Source organism: Oncorhynchus tshawytscha, linkage group LG21 (assembly GCF_018296145.1).
Source record: "Oncorhynchus tshawytscha isolate Ot180627B linkage group LG21, Otsh_v2.0, whole genome shotgun sequence".
NCBI lineage: Eukaryota > Metazoa > Chordata > Actinopteri > Salmoniformes > Salmonidae > Oncorhynchus > Oncorhynchus tshawytscha.
In genome coordinates, this window is record NC_056449.1 from 8,846,086 (window position 1) to 8,866,263 (window position 20,178).

Sequence of the window (20,178 nt, forward strand, 5' to 3'; positions counted from 1 at the left end):
ATACATGTATATATATGTGTGTATATATATATTTATGTATATATATGTGTGTATATATATGTGTGTATATATATATTTATATGTATGTATATATACATGTGTATGTATTTGAAGTGAATGGTAAAGCAGTCTTGATGCAGCACGCCAGAACATTGCATTTATGATTCATGATAATGAAGGGTCCAGGATGCAGAATTGCACTAAGATCCATTTTCCCGGAGAAAGTGTTTTAAGGCCATGAAGAATGCAAACGGCATGCATTACTGAAGCATGAATATCTTGTCGCACAAATTGCTTGTATCCTCTGTATACTGAGTATAACAGTTCAACCAAATGTTACACATAAAACATACCTCTATAGCATGACAAAAGAACACTGCTTTTAATAAAACAGGCCAAAGATCTGGTCTGATGTACATTTACTGCGACTATGGTTGTTTTATTTATCGTAAAATATTCTGCTCGCAATAAATGGCCTTTAGGATAGATGTTGTTTACATAACATGGAAAGCAATGTGGTTGTTTTTCTACCCTTAAACAGACGACTAAGGTCATTGCTGTTTTTTCAGGTACAAGAAGAATCTGACCTCTGCTAAGTGTCAACAACAGGAGACCAAGGTAATGAAAGTTCTCACTTTAAGATACGTTTTCTGCTTTGTATGTTTAAGTGTTTTTGCATAATCAAGCCATTCAAGGCTCCTCAAGTGGCCACTTCTACCCGTCCAATGATGAACAAAACTATTAGAATTAAGTGCTGATAAAGAAAAGCCAATTTAGGTGGTTACTTGTTCACACAAATGACATTTCATTTTGTATGCCAATTCTAGTGTATGAAGGAAATTTTATTTTCAAGTAGGTGCTGCCAATTACACAAAACAAAAATATACAGTATGTAAATGTAATATTTCAGTTTTTAAAATTTTGAATACATTTGCAAAAATGTCTAAACCTGTTTTTGCTTTGTCATTATGAGGCATAAAAAGCTTATTTCTCTCAAATTTTGTGCGCAAATTTGTTTACATCCCTGTTAGTGAGCATTTCTCCTTTGCCAAGATAATCCATCCACCTGACAGGTGTGGCATATCAAGAAGCTGATTAACAGCATGATCATTACACAGGTGCACCTTGTGCTGGGGACAAAAGACCATTCTAAAATGTGTGGTTTTGTCACGCAGCACAATACCACAGATGTCTTAAGCTTTGGGGAATGTGCTATTGGCATGCTGATTGCAGGAATGTCCACCAGAGCTATTGCCAGATAATTGAATGTTCATGTCTCTACCATAAGCTGCCTCCAACATAATTTTAGAGAGTTTGGCAGTGCGTCCAATCGTCTTCCCAACCGCAGACCACGTGTAACCATGCCAGCCCAGGACTTCCACATCCGGCATCTTCACCTGCGGGATCATCTGAGACCAGCCAACCGGACAGCTGATGAAACTAGGTTTGCACAACCAAAGAATTTCTGCACAAACTGTCAGAAACCGTCTCTGGGAAGCTCATCTGCATGCTTGTCGTCCTCACCAGGGTCTTGACCTGACTGCAGTTTGGCGTCGTAACCGCCTTAAGTTGGCAAATGCTCACCTTCGATGGCCATTTGCACAATGAAGTGTGCTCTTCACTGATGAATCCCGGTTTCAACTGTATTGGGCAGATGGCAGACAGCGTGTATGGCATTGTATGGGCAAGCGGTTTTGGCTGATGGCAACGTTGTGAACAAAGTGCCTCATGCATAAGCTACGGGCAATGAACGAAATTGCTATCTGGACTATTTGCATTGTGTGCCCCCCCAACCCTCTTTTACGCTACTGCTACTCTCTGTTCATCATATATGCATAGTCACTTTAACCATATCTACATGTACACACTACGTCAATCAGCCTGACTAACTGTATGTAGCCTCGCTACTTTTATAGCCTCACTACTGTATATAGCCTGTCTTTTTACTGTTGTTTTATTTCTTTACCTACCTATTGTTCACCTAATACCTTTCTTGCACTATTGGTTAGAGCCTGTAAGTAAGCATTTCACTGTATTCAGCGCAAGTGACAAACTTTGATTTGATTTATTCATCCTCCGCCATCACTGCATGTTTCAGAATGATAATGCACGGCCCCATGTTGCAAGGATCTGTACACAATTCCTAGAAGCTGAAAATGTCCCAGCCTGCATAGTCATGTTTTGGAATGCTCTGGATCGATGTGTACAACGGCGTGTTCCAGTTCCCGTCATTTTCCAGCATCTTTTAATAGCCTTTGAAGAGGAGTGGGATAACATTCCACAGGCCACAATCAACAGCCTCATCAGCTCTATGCGAAGGATATGTCGCGCTGCATGAGGCAAATGTTGGCCACCAGATACGGACTGGTTTTCTGATCCACGCTCCTACCTTTTTTATGTATCTGTGACCAATAGATGCATATCTATATTCCTAGTCATGTGAAATCCATAGATTATGGCCAAATTAATTAATGTATATTAACTGATTTCCTTATGAACTGTAACTCATTTACATACTGTATATTTTTGTTCAGTGTGTGTCTCCGGGTTGAGACACGCAATATGTTTATCCCAAATGTCAGACTTTACAAGAAAAATGGATCCGATAAACGGCATGTAGATTGGTCATTGCGTGCAAACATTGGAGACAATGGACACCAAGATTTAACCACGCAAAATCCGACCCTGTGAAATTCCACAAGATGTGCTATTCATTTAGCATGTGCCACAAGCTGATTGAGTGTTTAAACTATATCTCCATTGCTCCCTTTTTCCTCTTCTTTCTTGTCATCCCCCGATTGCAGCAAGCGTTTCACATCAGCAGGCAGACGTGCCAGGAGTTTAACCACTACCTGCTCTTCATGGTGAACTGCCTGTGGAACTCCAAGATGTTCCTGCCAGGCATGGCCATCGAGGTAGACCAGGAGCTCTTGGTTCTCAGCAAAGTGCCCGAGCCCTGGACCAGCTTTGACCTCAACCACCACCCTGCCTTCCTGGGCTGTGCCCTAGACTTTCACCACAAGGTGAGTTTAGATTTAATTCATTTTCGTGATCATTTGATTTGCATTGTGATTTACATATTGAAATTTGCCAGGCATTTTATAATGTTCACATCTGTGAAACTAATATATTGTATATAATTTCCATAAATGTCCACAATTAGTTTTAAATGTATTTTATTTAACCTTTATTTAACTAGGCAAGTCGGTTAAGAACAACTTCTTATTTACAATGACGGGCTAGGAACAGTGGGTTAACTGCCTTGTTCAGGGGCAGAACGACAGATTTTTACCTTGTCAGCTCAGGGTTTCGATCTAGCAACCTTTCAGTTACTGCCTCAACGCTCTGACCACTAGGCTACCTGTGCTCAGTTTATATATGAAGTCTAATTTCCAAACTTCAAGAGAGCAGCCATCCTCTCCAGTTGAGTTAATCAAGTTTAAGGTCGGACAAGGGGATGAATGTGGTATAAATGTATATTTCATAGAAGATCAGAATCACAGTTTATTATTCATGGGTGTTGCATGAGACTTGAGTTTTCATCATGTTAAATAATCCAAGTACCTTTTGGTCCGAGACTGCTGCAACACTCTTCTACTGAGGGGGGTAACTGTTGAATATGAATAATTCTCTCTTTATCAGTGTTGGCCAGAGAGGAAGGACATAGACTTCAATTCCATAAAGGTACCACAGTCTTATTACTTCTTCTGTTTTTTTTGTAATGTATGTGCACTGATGTGCGTTTGAAGTGTGCCATTCATTTTTCATGATCATTTCTATTGATCAGCGAGCCACAGGCTCAAGTATGGGAGATCTGGATGGCCTGTATGTAGTTGATGGTCTGTAAATCTTTCTGTCTGTAGGTGGCGAAGCCGTGGAACTGGTACATGGAGTTCCTCTTCTCTCAGGGCTTTCAGGGCCTCCAACAGTTTGCCCAAAGTAGCATCAACCGGCGCTCTGTGGCTGGGATCAGTGGCCAAAGAGGCAGCCAGCCCACAAGCAGGTAAACGACATGCCTAACGGGAGGATGAAACAGAAAACACAAAAGACTCTGACACTTCTCCCTGTTGTAAAATACTTGTACATGTTGTATCTCTTGCCATATTCTCCAAGGAAAGATTCACAAGAGACTTGAGTGTCTTTGTTTCTGTAAATAGCCACTTTCTAATCCTGACGGCATTTGATTTTTTTGTCCATATTTGAATTATGCTTGGTGCTGTCTGTTTTCTTCTATAGCTTACCTATCTATATAATTTCGGTGCAACTTGCACATTAATAAGAATGCATTTTATCTCATTTGTATTTTTTGGGACAAAAGCATCCCCATGATCTGTTAGTAAATTGAAAATGTGAATATCCTTTCTATTAAAAACCATTTGTAGAATTCATTAAGGGTGAAATCATCAGCGTCTAATGCAGTTATTGTCTCCACCATCTGGAAAACAACATTTTCCCTTAATTGAGGGTTCCATCTGGATAGTTAATACACTCTCCAGCTACAGTACCTTGGAACATGCTGGGTGCAGGGAAACCAGACACACCCTCCATTCTCACTGTGCCACCACAGACTTTCACCTCTGAGCACCACCATTACTGACAATGGGGTTAACAGGTCTGCTGTGTTTACACTGCATGTATTATAGCTGTATTCGTGTCAATTTATTGAGTCTATTTCAGCACATTGCTTATTTTCTTTTTCAACGTAGTAGTAGACCAATGTCAATGTAATGGTCAATTTCACATACATTGTTGACTGTCTACCAATCCATCATAATTGGACCATTGCTGTGTCAGGCTCTCTCAGGCTCTATTTCCTGCTGTTTATTAAACTAAGTACCTCAATTTCAAAGGTGAACGTTTGCATTAGCTCCTGTAACCTGTTTTTAATTGTGTGCTTTTAATATTAGAATTCCTTTCAACAAATACAGTTATTATCATGCAGTGATGGCAACTCACAGGGGATGAATATTTTCAAATGAATGCTGTGTTAATGGGCTGATTTTAAAGAGACCCTTGTCACCTCATAGTCTCCATGGGTGTCTGGAACTACCCTGCATCTGTTTTGTTTGGCTCTTGTTTTGAATGGTTGAAAACATTGCCTGAATGCATTAGATCCTTTATACAGTATCCTAATTAGACTATATCACAGGACACGGATACTCCAAATACAGTAGCCTTTCATGGCTGTTTGTGGATATGGATTTTCAACATATTATGTAGTTTATAGAATTTTTTTGATGCACCAAGGAGGATTTGAATAGCCGAGAGGACCACCTTAAGCAGGTCTCTGATGTCAACGTCAATGAGAGGAGACTCCAGTTTTACAGCGCTACTCTGACCGGAGTATGGTTTGCCGTTTGAAATGTTCATCTTCGCACCAGTCTCTCTGCACTTTTCGTCTTTCCCCCTGTTGATGGGTATTTCAGTCTGCAATACAAGTCTATTAGGCTGTTGCATGGCACTTTGAGAGACGACCTGTGCCAAATCCCTGACAAGAAAAAGGTAAGAGTCAATGCATCCTAAGTATGAATTTATGTAATGTGTTTAATTAGAACATGAACGCAAGTAATGTGTTTCGCATTATAATATCTTTGTCACTGACATACCACATATTCGCTCCTTGTGCTGTGTATTTTGGTGGAAAACAAATCAATGTTTTAATGGGGCGTAATGCTGTAATGACCGTTTTGCGATGTCCCGGTTAGATGAGCTGCCAGGCTTTTAATAACAGACAGAATAAAAACGCTACAATATATTCGATATATTGTAGGCTACAATGTTGCATAGATTGAAATAATATTAAATACCCTTACCGTGCTTTCTGTTCGGCATGGTTCTACGTGAGATAATACGAAAGGTTTTATGTACGCAACTAAAGATTTTGGCAACCGGCGCAGCGGACGACTCATCCAGAAGCCAAAATGTGTGAACACTGTACCAATGCATGCAAAGATCAGTCTTGTCATGTCATTCGGAATTGCAGAGTTGCATGGCATGTTGCATTTTCGTTATTTGTAGTCTAAATTGAGTATGAATTCTTACTTGGGTATCGGGATATTGGCTTCCCGATGCTGAGTGATACAGGTTGAGCCAGATATACATCATTTGGTTCAAGATACAGGTAAAGAAGTCTGTCTTACTGTAGTGTGAAGAAACATAAGTTGACAGTGACTCCGGGGAAATTATTTGAAAGGGAAAATCTAGAATTGTCTCCGTTTGTATTCAACGATTTTTACCCCACTTTAGATGACAGTACTTAATAAATAGGAATTTGAAGGTTCTTATGAAGCTGCATTGTGAAGAATTATTTGATATTCCTTACTGCCCCACAGCTCTCCGTCCTTATGGCAGTGTAGTTCAGTCAGTGAGATGAACATATACAAGCGTCTGGGAGCTCCATGTGCTGCTTTCGAAATAACAGAATAATGTCCATAAATAAATAAACATTATATATCCTTCCTGGGAGGGAATGGTTGTGAATAGAGTGTGTGACCGACAGAATAAAACTGGTTTTCTGATACTATAGTTAATTTATCTGCAATTAGTGTAGCAAAGATTTTCATGTTGGCTGAATGGGCTCAGTATCCATGTGAAACGTGTTAAAGGGATTAGAATCTTGTTTCATTGTCATTCCCTCTCACTTACATGCTATACATTTTCTCCACACTTTTATGGTATCTGTGTTTAGATTGCTCTCTACAGGATATCTCCAAATTGTCCTGATCATTCCTCCAATGGCTCCTATTTGTCTTTACACAAAACACAATGGTGATAGTGCCTTCATGTGTAGATTATTGTGCGTTTGGACACGTGTAAGAGTGTGTGTAATCTTTAAATCAACCCCAATGCACAGTGCTCCTGAGGTATGCCTGCTTTCCTTTCCTCAACATGTATTTTTGTATTGCAATATTTATATGGTGGTGTAGTAGTAGACACAGCCTGAGCCAACGAGTGTCTGAGGCGCCAGCTTTTATTTTCCCCTCTTTTAATTCAGGAGAGTGTTCTGAAAATGTCAGTTCCCCTTAGTCTTTCCAGGGTCTTCAGGAACTCTAGCCCGAGCGTTAAGAACGAGCAATCTACCAACTGTTACTCTCTGACATTATATATTCTTGCTTGATGTCTCTGTTCTACCTGAGTCGAATACTAGTGCTTCCGTGAAAAAAAATCATTTCCCCAATCATTTTCCTGTCACTTTCTCCTTCCTGTCCAAATGCCTTTTATAGGCCACAGTAGTCTTGATTAAGAAGTGTCTAATGGAGTCTAGAGGTCAAAGTGTCTTTGTGATGTAATTACGCAGGACACCAGCCTCGACCTATTGAAGTCACGCTGCTACTCTCCTATAGGTTGGCTGTGATTTACCAGTAATGATTTTTTTTGTGGCTCTGGCTCAGCATGTAGCCTACACATAGTAATGTACAGAAAACCCTATAGTGCCTGGGGACTGGATATAAAGGCACAGTCTTCAGTCATCACAATCACTCTATCAAACAGAAGAGCCACCAGACAGCCATACCAACTGCTCCCATCTCTGTGTTAAGTGAGTCCCACAGAAGAATCACAGAGTCCCACTTTTTGTTTTTACACTGCTACTTGCTGTTTAGTCACTTTACCCCTACCTACATATACAGATTAACTCGACTAACCTGTACCCCCGCACATTCACTCGTTGCCGGGCCCCCTGAATATAGCGTTGTTATTGTTATGTAATTCTACTGTGTTACTTTTTATTTGTATTTTATTTAGTAAATATTTTCTCAACTCTATTTCTTGAACTGCACTGTTGGTTAAATTAAGGGCTTGTAAGTAAGCAATCCGCGGTAACCTGTTGTATTCGGCACGTGACAAATAAAATGTGATTTGATTTGGTGGTGTTGTAGCTCGGAGCACGCTCCCTTGGCCTCCAGACATGGTGTATGCACTCAAGCTGTACAGAGAAGCCCAATCAGCCATCACCCATTGCCCCTTCTTCATCATCCTCACCCCAGCCTGAAGGAGATGAAATGAAGGGATAGAGGGGGATGGAAAAGTAATTTGCTAACTCTATAAATCCAACGCACCTTGGGTACCTAACCCCGACCATGGTGACTGGGAGCTATTATTTTGAATCTGGTAACCGATGCTCTCCTATTAACATTGAATGGCTTGGCGTCTGCCGGTTGTCTCCGGCGACACCTTTATGCCTGTTATTTACTTCCTGGCACTGCAGGCCTTGCTCTCTGAGCCGCTGACAGAGCCAAGCTCATTGTGTGGTGGCTACCGCTCCTACTTATTATGGAGGAACAGGGTGTTTGTGGGTGGGTGGTGTGTGTGATTTTTATATTTCCTGGAGTGACGGAGAGTGCGGGGGGAGTTGTCACAGACGTTGTGAGCCATGCTCCAAAAAAGGTCATACGTTCTGTCTAGCTTGTCGGGCTGCTCTGCTCTGCTGTGCTGTTTTAAGCTTCACACAGCAAGGTGATGTATTTCTTAATCCTGTCACCCAGAGCAATATTGATGCACATGCCTTTTGGTTTCCTTCCTTTCGTCTCTACCATGGCGTAAATACACAGAGGGGGGTGAACATGTGTCTTACCTTCCTGGATAAACGTTTCTCTTTCATTCTGCTTTAAAAATAACCCAAAGAAATAAGTCCTAATTACTTCATAAGCGTTGAGTAAAGGTTCAAATAAATGCATGATTATTTAGGCCTTCATCGGTTATTAATAATTTATTATCTCCAATCCATTTTTGGCCTTGGGTCTTGTAATTTCCACTACAGAGATTGTATAAATTAGTTGTTAATCAGCAAAAACGGGAATGCTTAAACTAATTTAATGCTGCATTTTGTGCCGCCGGTTTATAGAAGTGCATCTGACGCGAATCTATATGTAAAGAAGGGCTGTATAATGAATCCTCTTGTTTTTGGTATTCAGTGTGGAGTCCCAAGACCTATTGTCATTAACATTAGAGTAGACTACGGCTAGCCTGGTTAAAGTTTAAAACAAGTGAGTGCAGTCTGGTTTTACCAGGCTAGGCTACTGCAGTGGCCCCATTGTAATTTGTCTTAATAGCTCCAGTTCTGCGTCTAGCAACATCTATTCAGGCCCTAATGGTCTCTCTCTGCGTTTGTTTCCCGGAACCTATTAGTTGGCAAAACTCTGCTGAATATTTAAAGCCTTGTGACTGTTTCTATCAGCTTTGTTTAATCTGCGACTAGCAGTCTTTCTTGTGTCAGGGCAGTCAGTACTAGTGTCTGCGTTGGTCACTTTACATCTTGTAATGTGCTAATGTGGTCTAATTAAAGCAGCCGCGTTGTGAACTGCCTTTTCAATGTGGCTCGTCTTGTCTGACGGTTAGCGGCGTGACCTGAAGTTGGGTTTGGTCCGCTGCTCTGTTCTGCTCTCCCCCTCTCTCTCTTGCATTATTATGTAGAGGCTCGCCTCTCTCCTCTCCGCTTCTTAATTTACATGGAGCATTCTATTGGTAATATGCAGATGGTAGGCTATGCACCAAGTCAAAGAGATGTGTCAACATCTGAATATGCATGGTCTTTGTAACCGATGTGAAATGGCTAGCTAGTTAGTGGTGGTGCGCGCTAATAGCGTTTCGATCGGTGACATCACTCCCTCTGAGACCTTGAAGTAGTGGTTCCCCTTGCTCTGCAAGGGCTACGGCCTTTGTGTGGGTGAGGGGACGGACTAAAGTTATACTGTTACATTGATGCTGTGGACCCGGATCACTGGTTGCTGCGGAAAAGGAGGAGGTTAAAAGGTTGGTGAATGTAACCGATGTGAAATGGCTAGCTAGTTAGCGGTGGTGCGCGCTAATAGCGTTTCGATCGGTGACATCACTCCCTCTGAGACCTTGAAGTAGTGGTTCCCCTTGCTCTGCAAGGGCCGCGGCTTTTGTGGAGCGATGGGTAACGATGCTTTGTGGGTGACTGTTGTTGATGTGTGCATATGGTTCGAGCCCGGGTAGGGGCGAGGGGACGGAATAAAGTTATACTGTTACATCTTCACACGGGGGCAATTTTGTTGCATGATTTGTTTTCATGAGGGAAACTGAGGCCTACATGCACTGTTTTGAACATTTGCGATCGGAAGGTGGGAGGGGACAGATTTGGATAATTGCCTTGAGTCCTAGGGTTTCATTTCATTTTAGAGACATGATGGAGTGTTTATGGCAATGTGAAATTTGTGCTTTTCCACATACAAGGTGATGAACTCATCAGAAATCTGAAATAACTCAGGATTTGAAGGTGAAACACTGAGTGTGCTGGTCTGTGTCTCTCTCTGTGTGTGTTTTGAGAGGGAGAGAGAGCGAGAGCCATAGGAAACCATCTCTGGCATGTCTTCAAAGGAGCTACTGTCTCTCCAGAAATTGATAAAGCAGTTTCATCCATTGTTCTCTGGCAGATGGTACAGTAGGCTATGTAATGCTCTCCCAATCTACGTGCATGATTGGCGAAATCTGCCTATGGAAATGAGTTAATCTGATTGAAATCTTCAAGATTTGAATTAGCGGAGTTGGTCAATTTCGTCGCCACAGTCTTTGTATGAGCCTAGATCTGAATCCTGATGAGTAGAGTTAGGACCGGAAGTTCTATTGTTGGGCTTCTGGTTTGGGAAGGGATAAGTGTGTGGGATTCCCAGGATACTTCAGCCTTTCATTTGCTCAGTGAATCGGTTCCCGAATTGAACCTCACCATTCAAAGACGGCAGATAATGAAGTGAGAATGAAAGGCTCACCATCCCTTGAAGATGGCAGTTGAAAAAGCCTGCTTTTGAAGGCCTCTTCAGAGAGAGCGTATGAAAGGTATATCCTAAAAAAGAGCATTATGACTACATTAGCTCCTAGCAGACAGACTACAGACTCCTTAGTAGTTACTGAAGGAGCCATGGCTTGAGTCTCAAGGGACCGATCCTGTTTGCTGAATGATAATGTTTAACCTCCCTAAAGAGAGGGAATGCGCCAGTGTCCCACTCTCCCACTCTCCCACTGCAAGTTTGAAATAGAAACTGTGTGAGTTTTCCATCTGAATAATTTTTGTTTTAATCAGTGGCAATTTTAGCATGTAAATCTTGTTGGGGCAAACAAAAAAACAAAAATGTGTAGATGCACGCCAGCAAAGCCACAACACAACACTAAACGATACATTAATTGCACTATAACGGTGACAAACGGTGCCCACAAACTGTAAGGGCCTACATAAAGCTGCCCTGACAGCAGAGCTTTCTTTTCATCACCATGGAGTGAATCTTTACCACTGCTACACCTGGGTATCAGTGGAGCCTTGTCTGGCAGAGAAACAGTTAATTCAGCCTCATTTACTGCCTTAAAAAAAACATAGCTGATATGGCTGACTTGCTTAAACAAATGTGGTTTCTGCTGACAATTGAGATGTACAAACTATGGCATAAGTGGACGACAGGCGGATAAGAGGCAATCAGTAATTTCGATTAAGACATTAATGAGCGAGTTAGGTTGGACGCAGTCAATATAACTATTTGTTCAGCACTTTTGAAATGTATTGCGACCGAATTCAGAATATGGGCCAGAATTACAGAATTCTCCCTGTACACCAAGTCAGAACCATAGGATAAATAAAGGGGGCATATAAGCAGACAATGAAAGCTCTTACAATATTCAATGATTACATTTCTCTAAAACATGCTATAGGCTACATGTGCACCACCAAGTCAGAACAGTAGGCTAAATTATGAGGGGAAAAGGGACCACATTATTAGGGTGAGGCACATGGGCTACTAACAGCTTACATCACAACAAACACTTAGTATTACTTTCTTAGCTACAGTAGACATATCTCCCTGGCATATTACATCATTTATGCAGCAAATACAAGACGTTTGTGGACCTTGTTGTGCTGTTCTCACTTGAACAGGAAGGTGGCGCGGTAGTCCTGCTTGTAGGCTCTAGAAGAGGCCCAAAATCAGAGCTAGTTTTATCATAGTTTCCAGATGTTTTGAACACTGCAGAAGTCATGCTGGATTGACAGCATGGCCAATGTATTCAAACCTTTCTGGCCCATGGTGTTACTCCCTTTTTCGTGATATCCAATTGGCAGTTAAGATCTTGTCTCATCGCTGAAACTCCCCTACGGACTCGGCGAAGGTTGAGAGCCAAGCCGCACTGCTTCTTGACACACTGGGTCAATTGTGCGCCACCTCATGGGTCTCCCTGGCACAGCCGGCTGTGGCACAGCCTGGGATCGAACCCGGGGCTGCAGCACTCATTGTTGAATATGCAATTTTTAACTTGTAGTGTAATGTTTATGTCCAATGGCCGATGAGCACTGATACATTTTATCTATAATTTCTCTTCATACAGTATGACAAGGATTGAAAAGGATTTTCCAGTAGATTGCCTACTTGATGCTTGACAATGACTCCTTGTCTAGCTTGCTAGCTAAGATTTTGAAAGTATGATGTTGACATGATCAGTCTAACCAAAGCTATGGTGGATATAATGTGATTTGACATCAGTTTTTCTGTGGCCAATGACCTTGAGCCTTCTTGGATAGGCATTTCTAATGTAAATCTATGGCAGCTCCCAAGGGGCTTGAATTTTCCAGCTCTACCTGTAGATTTTGCGGTGATGTAGTTTCCCCATGAGTAACAGAACACTGAGCCAGTCACGGCGCAACTAGAGAACATTACGAACCCCTACACTCCGTATTTTCCACTGGCTGCCCCACAATCACAGAAACCACTGAGCTAGTGTCACGTGTGCTCCCTTTCCGGCCTCTAGGTCACCAGGCTGCTCGTTATGGCACACACCTGTCACCATCGTTACGCGCACCTGCGTGTCATCAGACTCACCTGGACTCTATCACCTCCCTGATTACCTTCCCTATATATGTCACTCCCTTTGGTTCCTTCCCCAGGAGTTGTTTGCGTTTCTTGTTTTGTATTTACTTGTGTTTATTTATTAAAACACTCACTCCCTGAACTTGCTTCATGACTCTCAGTGCCCTTGTTACAGCTAGGCTGAAACACCTGCAATTTTGGAGCTAATATGCAAAATTGGCAACCTCCCCAATAAAGAAAATTATTTCTAAATTGTTTTAGCTAAACAGGTGGAGTCATAATATGGCTGTTCTGTGGCGCTGCCTGACTGCCTGTGTGCCGGAGACCGGGCCGGTTGGTCGATACAACAGCCCCAGATCCCAGGAAGAGATTGTTTTTCAAGCCTGGGCGTCCCACATCCACATGCCCTAATGGCAGCCTCTCTGGCTGTATGATTTATCAAAGGGAAAAGGTCAGTCTGGCAGGCTGTAATTAAATCTGTCTGCTTTTATTTGGTGCTGCATGGGAGCGCTTTCTCCATTAGTGGCATATCTCATTACATGGTTTGTCTCGGGGACAGCGGCGCAGGAAAGGGGCAGCTTTCATTTAAATCATGATGCTCTCTTATCAGGGGCAGGGTGGGAGGTTGTTGTAACTCACATAGCAGTGGAGAGGTGATATGCCTGCCTGCTGGGTAGTGTGTCTAGGGCAGGCAGACTAGGTCTAGGTCAGTTCCTGTGGACCAATGAGGGCCTGCTGTGTAGTTAGTGTGTGTATAGGGCTTGTTGAGTGCACTTGCTGCTGCTGCTTGTGACAGAACAGCCTAATTGCCATAGCATGTAAAGTTAAATAGAAGTGTCTTCTTATTATATATTTAGTAAGGCCTTTCTGGAGATACTTGAATCAAGCAAATTTGCATAAATGTAAGTCAAACACATTTACATAGAGTTAAACCCAGCAAATCTAGGATTATACTTGCATATCTTATCGTTAGATTTGGATTAGTTTTTTATGATTAAGATATAGGTCATTTGTTACATTTCAAACTTGGCAGAGTGCCCAGGGCAATACTAAAATAATGGAACATTTGCACTCATATTTACAAGTTTAATAGAGCAAGATTCTAGTACCCAGGCCTGTGTCATAGTAGTTTTTCTCTAAATCACTTTGTCGGCATAGATGCACTTTTACAGCGTTTACTTCCTCATCTACCTCCTACCTCCTTTACCTACTTCCTCAACTACCTCCTCGTCAATTTAGTGAGAGAGGGCTGCCTTCTTAGTTATTGTTCCTATGGAAACAGTGAAGTGAGAGAGTTCAAGCTGATCTTTATTCAGGCCTTTCCAATAAAGTTTTACACTGGCAGATTGCACTCTTGATGTTAAACCCTCCTTTTTTGTAGGGCTCTGACCTTCTGTGCTTCTGCCAACCGTTTCAGTTTGAGTCTTTCGACCGGAATTGGGGACCGCAGGCCTGGGAGAAATGTGCTGGAGCAAATCCCAACAATTCAGCTGGACGATTATTCCAATGGCCTGACCTTTGCGAGATCGTCACAATCACTTTGACCTTTGAGAAAGGAAGCGGATGCTAGGCCTCGGCTCCCAACAAAATCAATCTCTGTAAAACACAGAACAAATCCTTTTCCCTGTCACAGAGTTTCACACCTATAAACCCGACGTGAGTGACATTGGGGATGTGATCCGCCTAATGGGTTGTCTGTGTTGTGCGCAGCAAAGCTCCCTCCTGAGAGGGGCTAATATGGAACAATCTGCCTAATTCTACTTGGTGCTGTGGCTGGCTGCATCAGTAGCAGGCAGCCATGTAGATGTACAGTATGTGAGGGAATGCTAATCATGCCTGGTCTTTATTTTTAGAGCCCATCTCCTCCGAGTGCTCTCTCGCTCTCTCTATCTGTCTCAGTGTGGAGGCAGTGAGTCATGTTTAAACCAATGAATATGAACTTGACAAAGCCCACAGTGGTAGGAAGCTCTCCATCCTCATTGTGCTAGGGATTCTGGGTGTATTTGTATTAAAACAACCATTATCTCTTAATCAAAATAGACATTGTCTCTGGCAAACGTCAATTATGAGTATTTGTGGCAGTATAGCAGTTTATTTTGTATTGGTGTACTGCAGGATGACATTTACTGGTATCCAGCCGTATTATGTATCACAGCTAAATTGTCAGAGGGAAACAAATCTATAGCTGACCTCACCATCCACCTACTCAGCCATCAATAAACATAACCGTGTTAGTTTGTCTCTAAGAAGAATATCTTTTTAATTGTTTGTGATGCATCCATGTAAAAGCAAAGGGGGGCAGGGGGTGTGGCAATGGGCGTGTTAAAGGTGGCGCGGGGGGCGTGGCAATGGGCGCAGTCGGCCCGTCAGCGCAGCTGAATTTTCTATAACATTTTTAATGCACATTACATGATTCCATATATATTCTGCCATGGATCTGAGAATGTTTTTGCTGTTTAAAAGCTAATTTCCTGCAATTCTATGCATCATGCCATGGCTAATGCTGATTTTTTTTGTAAGCATAAAAACCTAATCAATACTACTAAATTAATTGTTTTGGTGATTTTCAATTCTGCCTGACTGTCTATCTTTTATTTTGATGATGGTTGGTTCTCAAAGATTATATTTTTAAAAACATTTTTTTAAATTTTTTTAATTTTTTTTACAGTGTTTGGACTTTCAATGGCAGACAAATCCCTGCAACTGAAGGTGTTCTTTAGGAATACACTTCAAAGTGAAGGTTTTTGAACATCCTTAAAAACATCCAACAATTGTGTTCATCTGACAGATACGACTCTATAAAAACTGTAACCAATATGAGTATGTTTCTAAAAATGTACTGTGGTGAATATTTAGGATATGCTCTGTCTAAGCATAACACCCACAAGGACTCCTTTCAATCAGATTGTGATGATTAATTTATTAATCCCCATCCGGTGGGCTGCCTGCTTATCGTTATTAATGGTATTTACAAGCAGTTGTTGGGGAGGAACTACTAATTGAGTGCTTATCTCTAGGGAATTCCAAACACATGGAACTGTCCTCCAGCAACAACAGTGTCTAACATAGCCGACGTGAATTAGCTTCGTTAACCTAGGCCGTTATTGTAAATAAGAATTTGTTCTTAACTGACTTGTCTAGTTAAATAAAAGTTAAATAAAAAGAAAATAAATAAAAATAAGCTGGTTTGGTTGAATAACACACAGAGAATGCCTTGCATTTATGGGTCAACAAACCATGCCTTGTTAAAATTTTGTTCATCTTAGATCTCCTATGGAGTGGGAAAAGCTTCAAACAGCTCTGGTGTCCTTAGATCTCGTCTGTTGCCTTAATGGAAATAACTTCCTCTAACAATAGCCCAAACTTGGTATTGATCTGTGGCCCCAATCACGTCTGTTTAATCAGTAGAGGACCAGAGAGCTGAAATGAAATTGATGGCCCAGACGCAGGTAGGGAGAACGGTGACCTCAATAGCACCTGAGTGTTTATCTAACTCTGTCATGGCTGCCAGTATCTGAATGCCTTGTTTTTATTCCCTTCTCCTCTACTCTGATCACGTCTGCCATAGCTAGTAGCCTTAACATCAAAACTCACAAATTCAGACTAGCAGCCCTTATCCATTGCTTGCATACACTAGTACAGAACAGAGATATGGCAGAACTTGTTTCACACTACCACTCTATTGTGGTCCAGATATATTAATTATAGAAGTGAGTTGTGTGTACTTCACGTTGGACTGAGGTTATTAGTGTGTATGTGTGCGTGCGTGCATTTGTGTGTCTGAGAAAAAATATTTAACAGTGTGAGTCAGGTTTGGCTGAGGTTATAGTGTAGCCATACAATATGTGTGTGTGATGCCCACTCTAGCATGAGAATGCTCATCTGCATCACGCCGGACCCTTAGGCTGTCCAGGTGGAGACTCCAGTGCTTTGGGTGCGGAGGGACAGGAGAGATGAGGAGTAACGGCAGCAGTGGCTGAATGGAGCGGTTTGAGACTATGGGAATGCTGGAGCGGTTTGAGACTATGGGGATGCTGGAGCGGTTTGAGACTATGGGGATGCTGGAGCGGTTTGAGACTATGGGGATGCTGGAGCAGTTTGAGACTATGGGGATGCTGGAGAAGTTTGAGACTATGGGGATGCTGGAGCGGTTTGAGACTATGGGGATGCTGGAGCGGTTTGAGACTATGGGGATGCTGGAGCGGTTTGAGACTATGGGGATGCTGGAGCGGTTTGAGACTATGGGGATGCTGGAGCGGTTTGAGACTATGGGGATGCTGGAGCGGTTTGAGACTATGGGGATGCTGGAGCGGTTTGAGACTATGGGACTGCAGAAAGGACTAGAGACAGTGGTGGGGTCACAAATTAACGCACACACACACACACCCCTCCAGAACCTCATAGACAGAGTGAGGGCATGGAGGCTGGGAGCATCAGTGTTCAGTGGTGGAAAAAGTACCCAATTGTCATACTTGAGTAAAAGTAAAGATGCCTTAATAGAAAATGACTCAAGTAATTGTTAAAGTCACCCAGTAAAATACTACTTGAGTAAAAGTCTTAAATAATTGTATTTTAAATATACTTAAGTAACAAATGTAGTTGCTAAAATATACTTCAGAATCAAAAGTATAAGTATAAATAATTTAAAATTCCTTAAATTGACTGATAGCTAGGGACACACTCCAAGGCTCAGACATAATTTACAAACAAAGCATTTGTGTTTAGTGAGTCCGCCAGATCAGAGGCAGTAGGGATGACCAGGGGTGTTCTCTTGATACGTGTGTGAATTGGACCAGTTTCCTGTCCTGCTAAGCATTCAAAATGTAACAAGTATTTTGGGTGTCAGGGAAAATTTACAGAGTGTAGTGGAATATAGTGAAGTAAAAGTAAAAGTTGTCAAAAATGTAAATAGTAAAGTACAGATTCCCCAAAAAACTACTTTGAGTAGTACTTTAAAGTAATTTTACTTAAGTACTTTACACCACTGTCATTATTATGTATTAGATGAGACTAGAGGGCTCTCCCAAGGCTGGGTTACCACTGGCTTTTCTTGTCTCACACAGAAAGCATAACAGTGCATTCGAAAAGTATTCAGACCTGTTGACTTTATCCACATTTTGTTACGTTACAGCCGTAATCTAAAATATATTATATTTTTTGCCCCCTTCATCAATCTACACACAACACCCCATAATGAGAAAGCAAAAACATTTTTTTAGGGACTGTTTGCAAATGTATTAAAAATAAAAACCGAAATACCTTATTTAGACCCTTTGCTATGAGACTCGAAATTGAGCTCAGGTGGATCCTGTTTCCATTGATCATCCTTGATATGTTTCTTCAACTTGATTGGAGTCCACCTGTGGTAAATTCAATTGATTGGACATGATTTGGAAAGGCACACACCTGTCTATATAAGGTCCCACAATTGACAGTGTATGTCAGAGCAAAAACCAAAACATGAGGTCGAAGGAATTGTCCGTAGAGCTCCGAGACAGGATTGTGTCGAGGCACAGATCTGGGGAAGGGTACCAAAACATTTCTGCAGCATTGAAGGTCCCCAAGAACACATTCTTAGCACATTCACATTCTTCATCAATTCTTAAATGGAAGAAGGTTGGAACCCCCAAGACTCTTTCTAGAACTGGCCATCTGGTCAAACTGAGCAATTGGGGGAGAAGGGCCTTTGTCAGGGAGGTAACCAAGAACCCAGTGGTCACTCTGACAGAGCTCCAGAGCTCCTTTGAGTAGATGGAAGAACCTTCCAGAAAGACAACCATCTCCGCAGCATTCCACCAATTAGGCCTTTATGGTAGGGTGGCCAGACAGAAGCCAGTCCTCAGTAAAAGGTACATGCCAGCCTGCTTGAAGTTTGCCAAAAGGCCCCTAAAAGCCCCTAAAGGAGAACCAAGATTGAACTCTTTGGCCTGAATGCCAAGCGTCACATCTGGAGGAAACCTGGCACCATCCCTATGGTGAAGCGTGGTGACAGCATCATGCTGTGGGGATGTTTTTCAGAGGCAGGGACTGGGAGACTAGTCAGGATGGAGAGAAAGATTAACGGCGCAAAGTACAGAGAGATCCTTATGAAAACCTGCTCCAGAGTGCTCAGGACCTCTGACTGGGCCGAAGCTTCACCTTCCAACAGTACAACGACCCTAAGCACACAGCCAAGACAACGCAGGAGTGGCTTTGGGACAAGTCTCTGAATGTCTATGAGTGGCCCAGCCAGAGCCTGGACTTGAACTCGATCGAACATATCTGGAGAGACCTGAAAACAGCTGTGTAGCGATGCTTCCCATCCAACCTGGCAGAGCTTGAGAGGATCTGCAGAGAAGAATGGGAGAAACTCCCCAAATACAGGTGTGCCAAGCTTCAAGCATCATACCCAAAGGAGACTCAAGGCTATAATAGCTGCCAAAGGTGCTTCAACAAAGTACTGAGTAAAGGGTCTGAATACATGTAAATGTGTTACTTCAGTTTATTTTTTATTTTTATAAATGTGCAGAAATGTCTACAAACCTGTTTTTGCTTTGTCATTATGGGGTATTGTGTGTAGATTGATGACGGGGACAAGTCACCTGGCAGACAAACCAGAAAGTCATGATTTGAAACCAAAGTTTGCGCTGGTTTTAGTGAATCTTTGTAGGTAGATACCTGAGAGCCGCCAAGTTGATAGTGAGTCTGCATGTGTCCTGGTGGATTACAATACCCAACCCAATACTCATGTACACCTTTGAAATGTCAGCCAAGATATTGAAATGTCAGCCATTTCCTCAGCCCAGATTACAACAGCCAATCTCATAGCGGGCCTGCTTTTAAACCCCCCCCCCCACACCTTCCTTGCCTATGGGTATGGCCACATGCCTGCTCATCCAGTGGAAAATGCTCTCCCCATTTGAATTGTGGCCTTCCCTTGGTATGCAGTGATGTGCCATTGCTGTCCTGCTTGTGGAGCCACAACACAGAGGGGTTTCAGGAGGAAAATAAGAGTGTTAACAGTGGAGATGTAATTTCCCTTTGACTGTTTCCACAGGAGTGCCGTTGTCTGTGCGTGTTGCGACTGCCACGATTTCAATGGGCCGACAGCAGGAGGTGTAGTTAGGCGCTCGCCTCTGGTCAGAAGTGGAATAGGCTGACTCCGAGGGTGTTGCAGATGATCGCCGTATGGGCTCTGGCGTGATTTGGAAAGGTCCCTTTGGTGACAGAAAAGAGTCAGCTTTGTGTGTCAAAATGAAAAGCGAGTAAGCTGTTCAACCCCCCCGCAACAAGTCGTGCGTGCCCCACTGTCCTTGGCGCGCGGGGCTTTAGAAGTTTAGTGTCCTGCAGGGTCAGGGAATAGGTGCATTCAGTCAGAGAGAGGGCTGTTGTG

The 20,178-nt window shown here is 42.4% G+C and overlaps 1 protein-coding gene across 2 annotated transcripts in view; it reads left to right on the forward strand.

Moving 5' to 3' along the window:
• The window catches only part of cenpi (centromere protein I), a 21,211-nt gene extending 16,823 nt beyond the window's left edge, over positions 1 to 4,388 (forward strand). For both annotated transcript variants that reach the window (XM_024387622.2, XM_024387623.2), the window contains exons 17-20: positions 570 to 618; positions 2,805 to 3,023; positions 3,643 to 3,684; positions 3,864 to 4,388. In XM_024387622.2, the coding sequence (XP_024243390.1) occupies positions 570 to 618; positions 2,805 to 3,023; positions 3,643 to 3,684; positions 3,864 to 4,007 (454 nt within the window). In that variant the 3' untranslated portion in view covers positions 4,008 to 4,388. The remainder of the gene's footprint in view (positions 1 to 569; positions 619 to 2,804; positions 3,024 to 3,642; positions 3,685 to 3,863) is intronic.
• Positions 4,389 to 20,178: the final 15,790 nt, after the last annotated feature.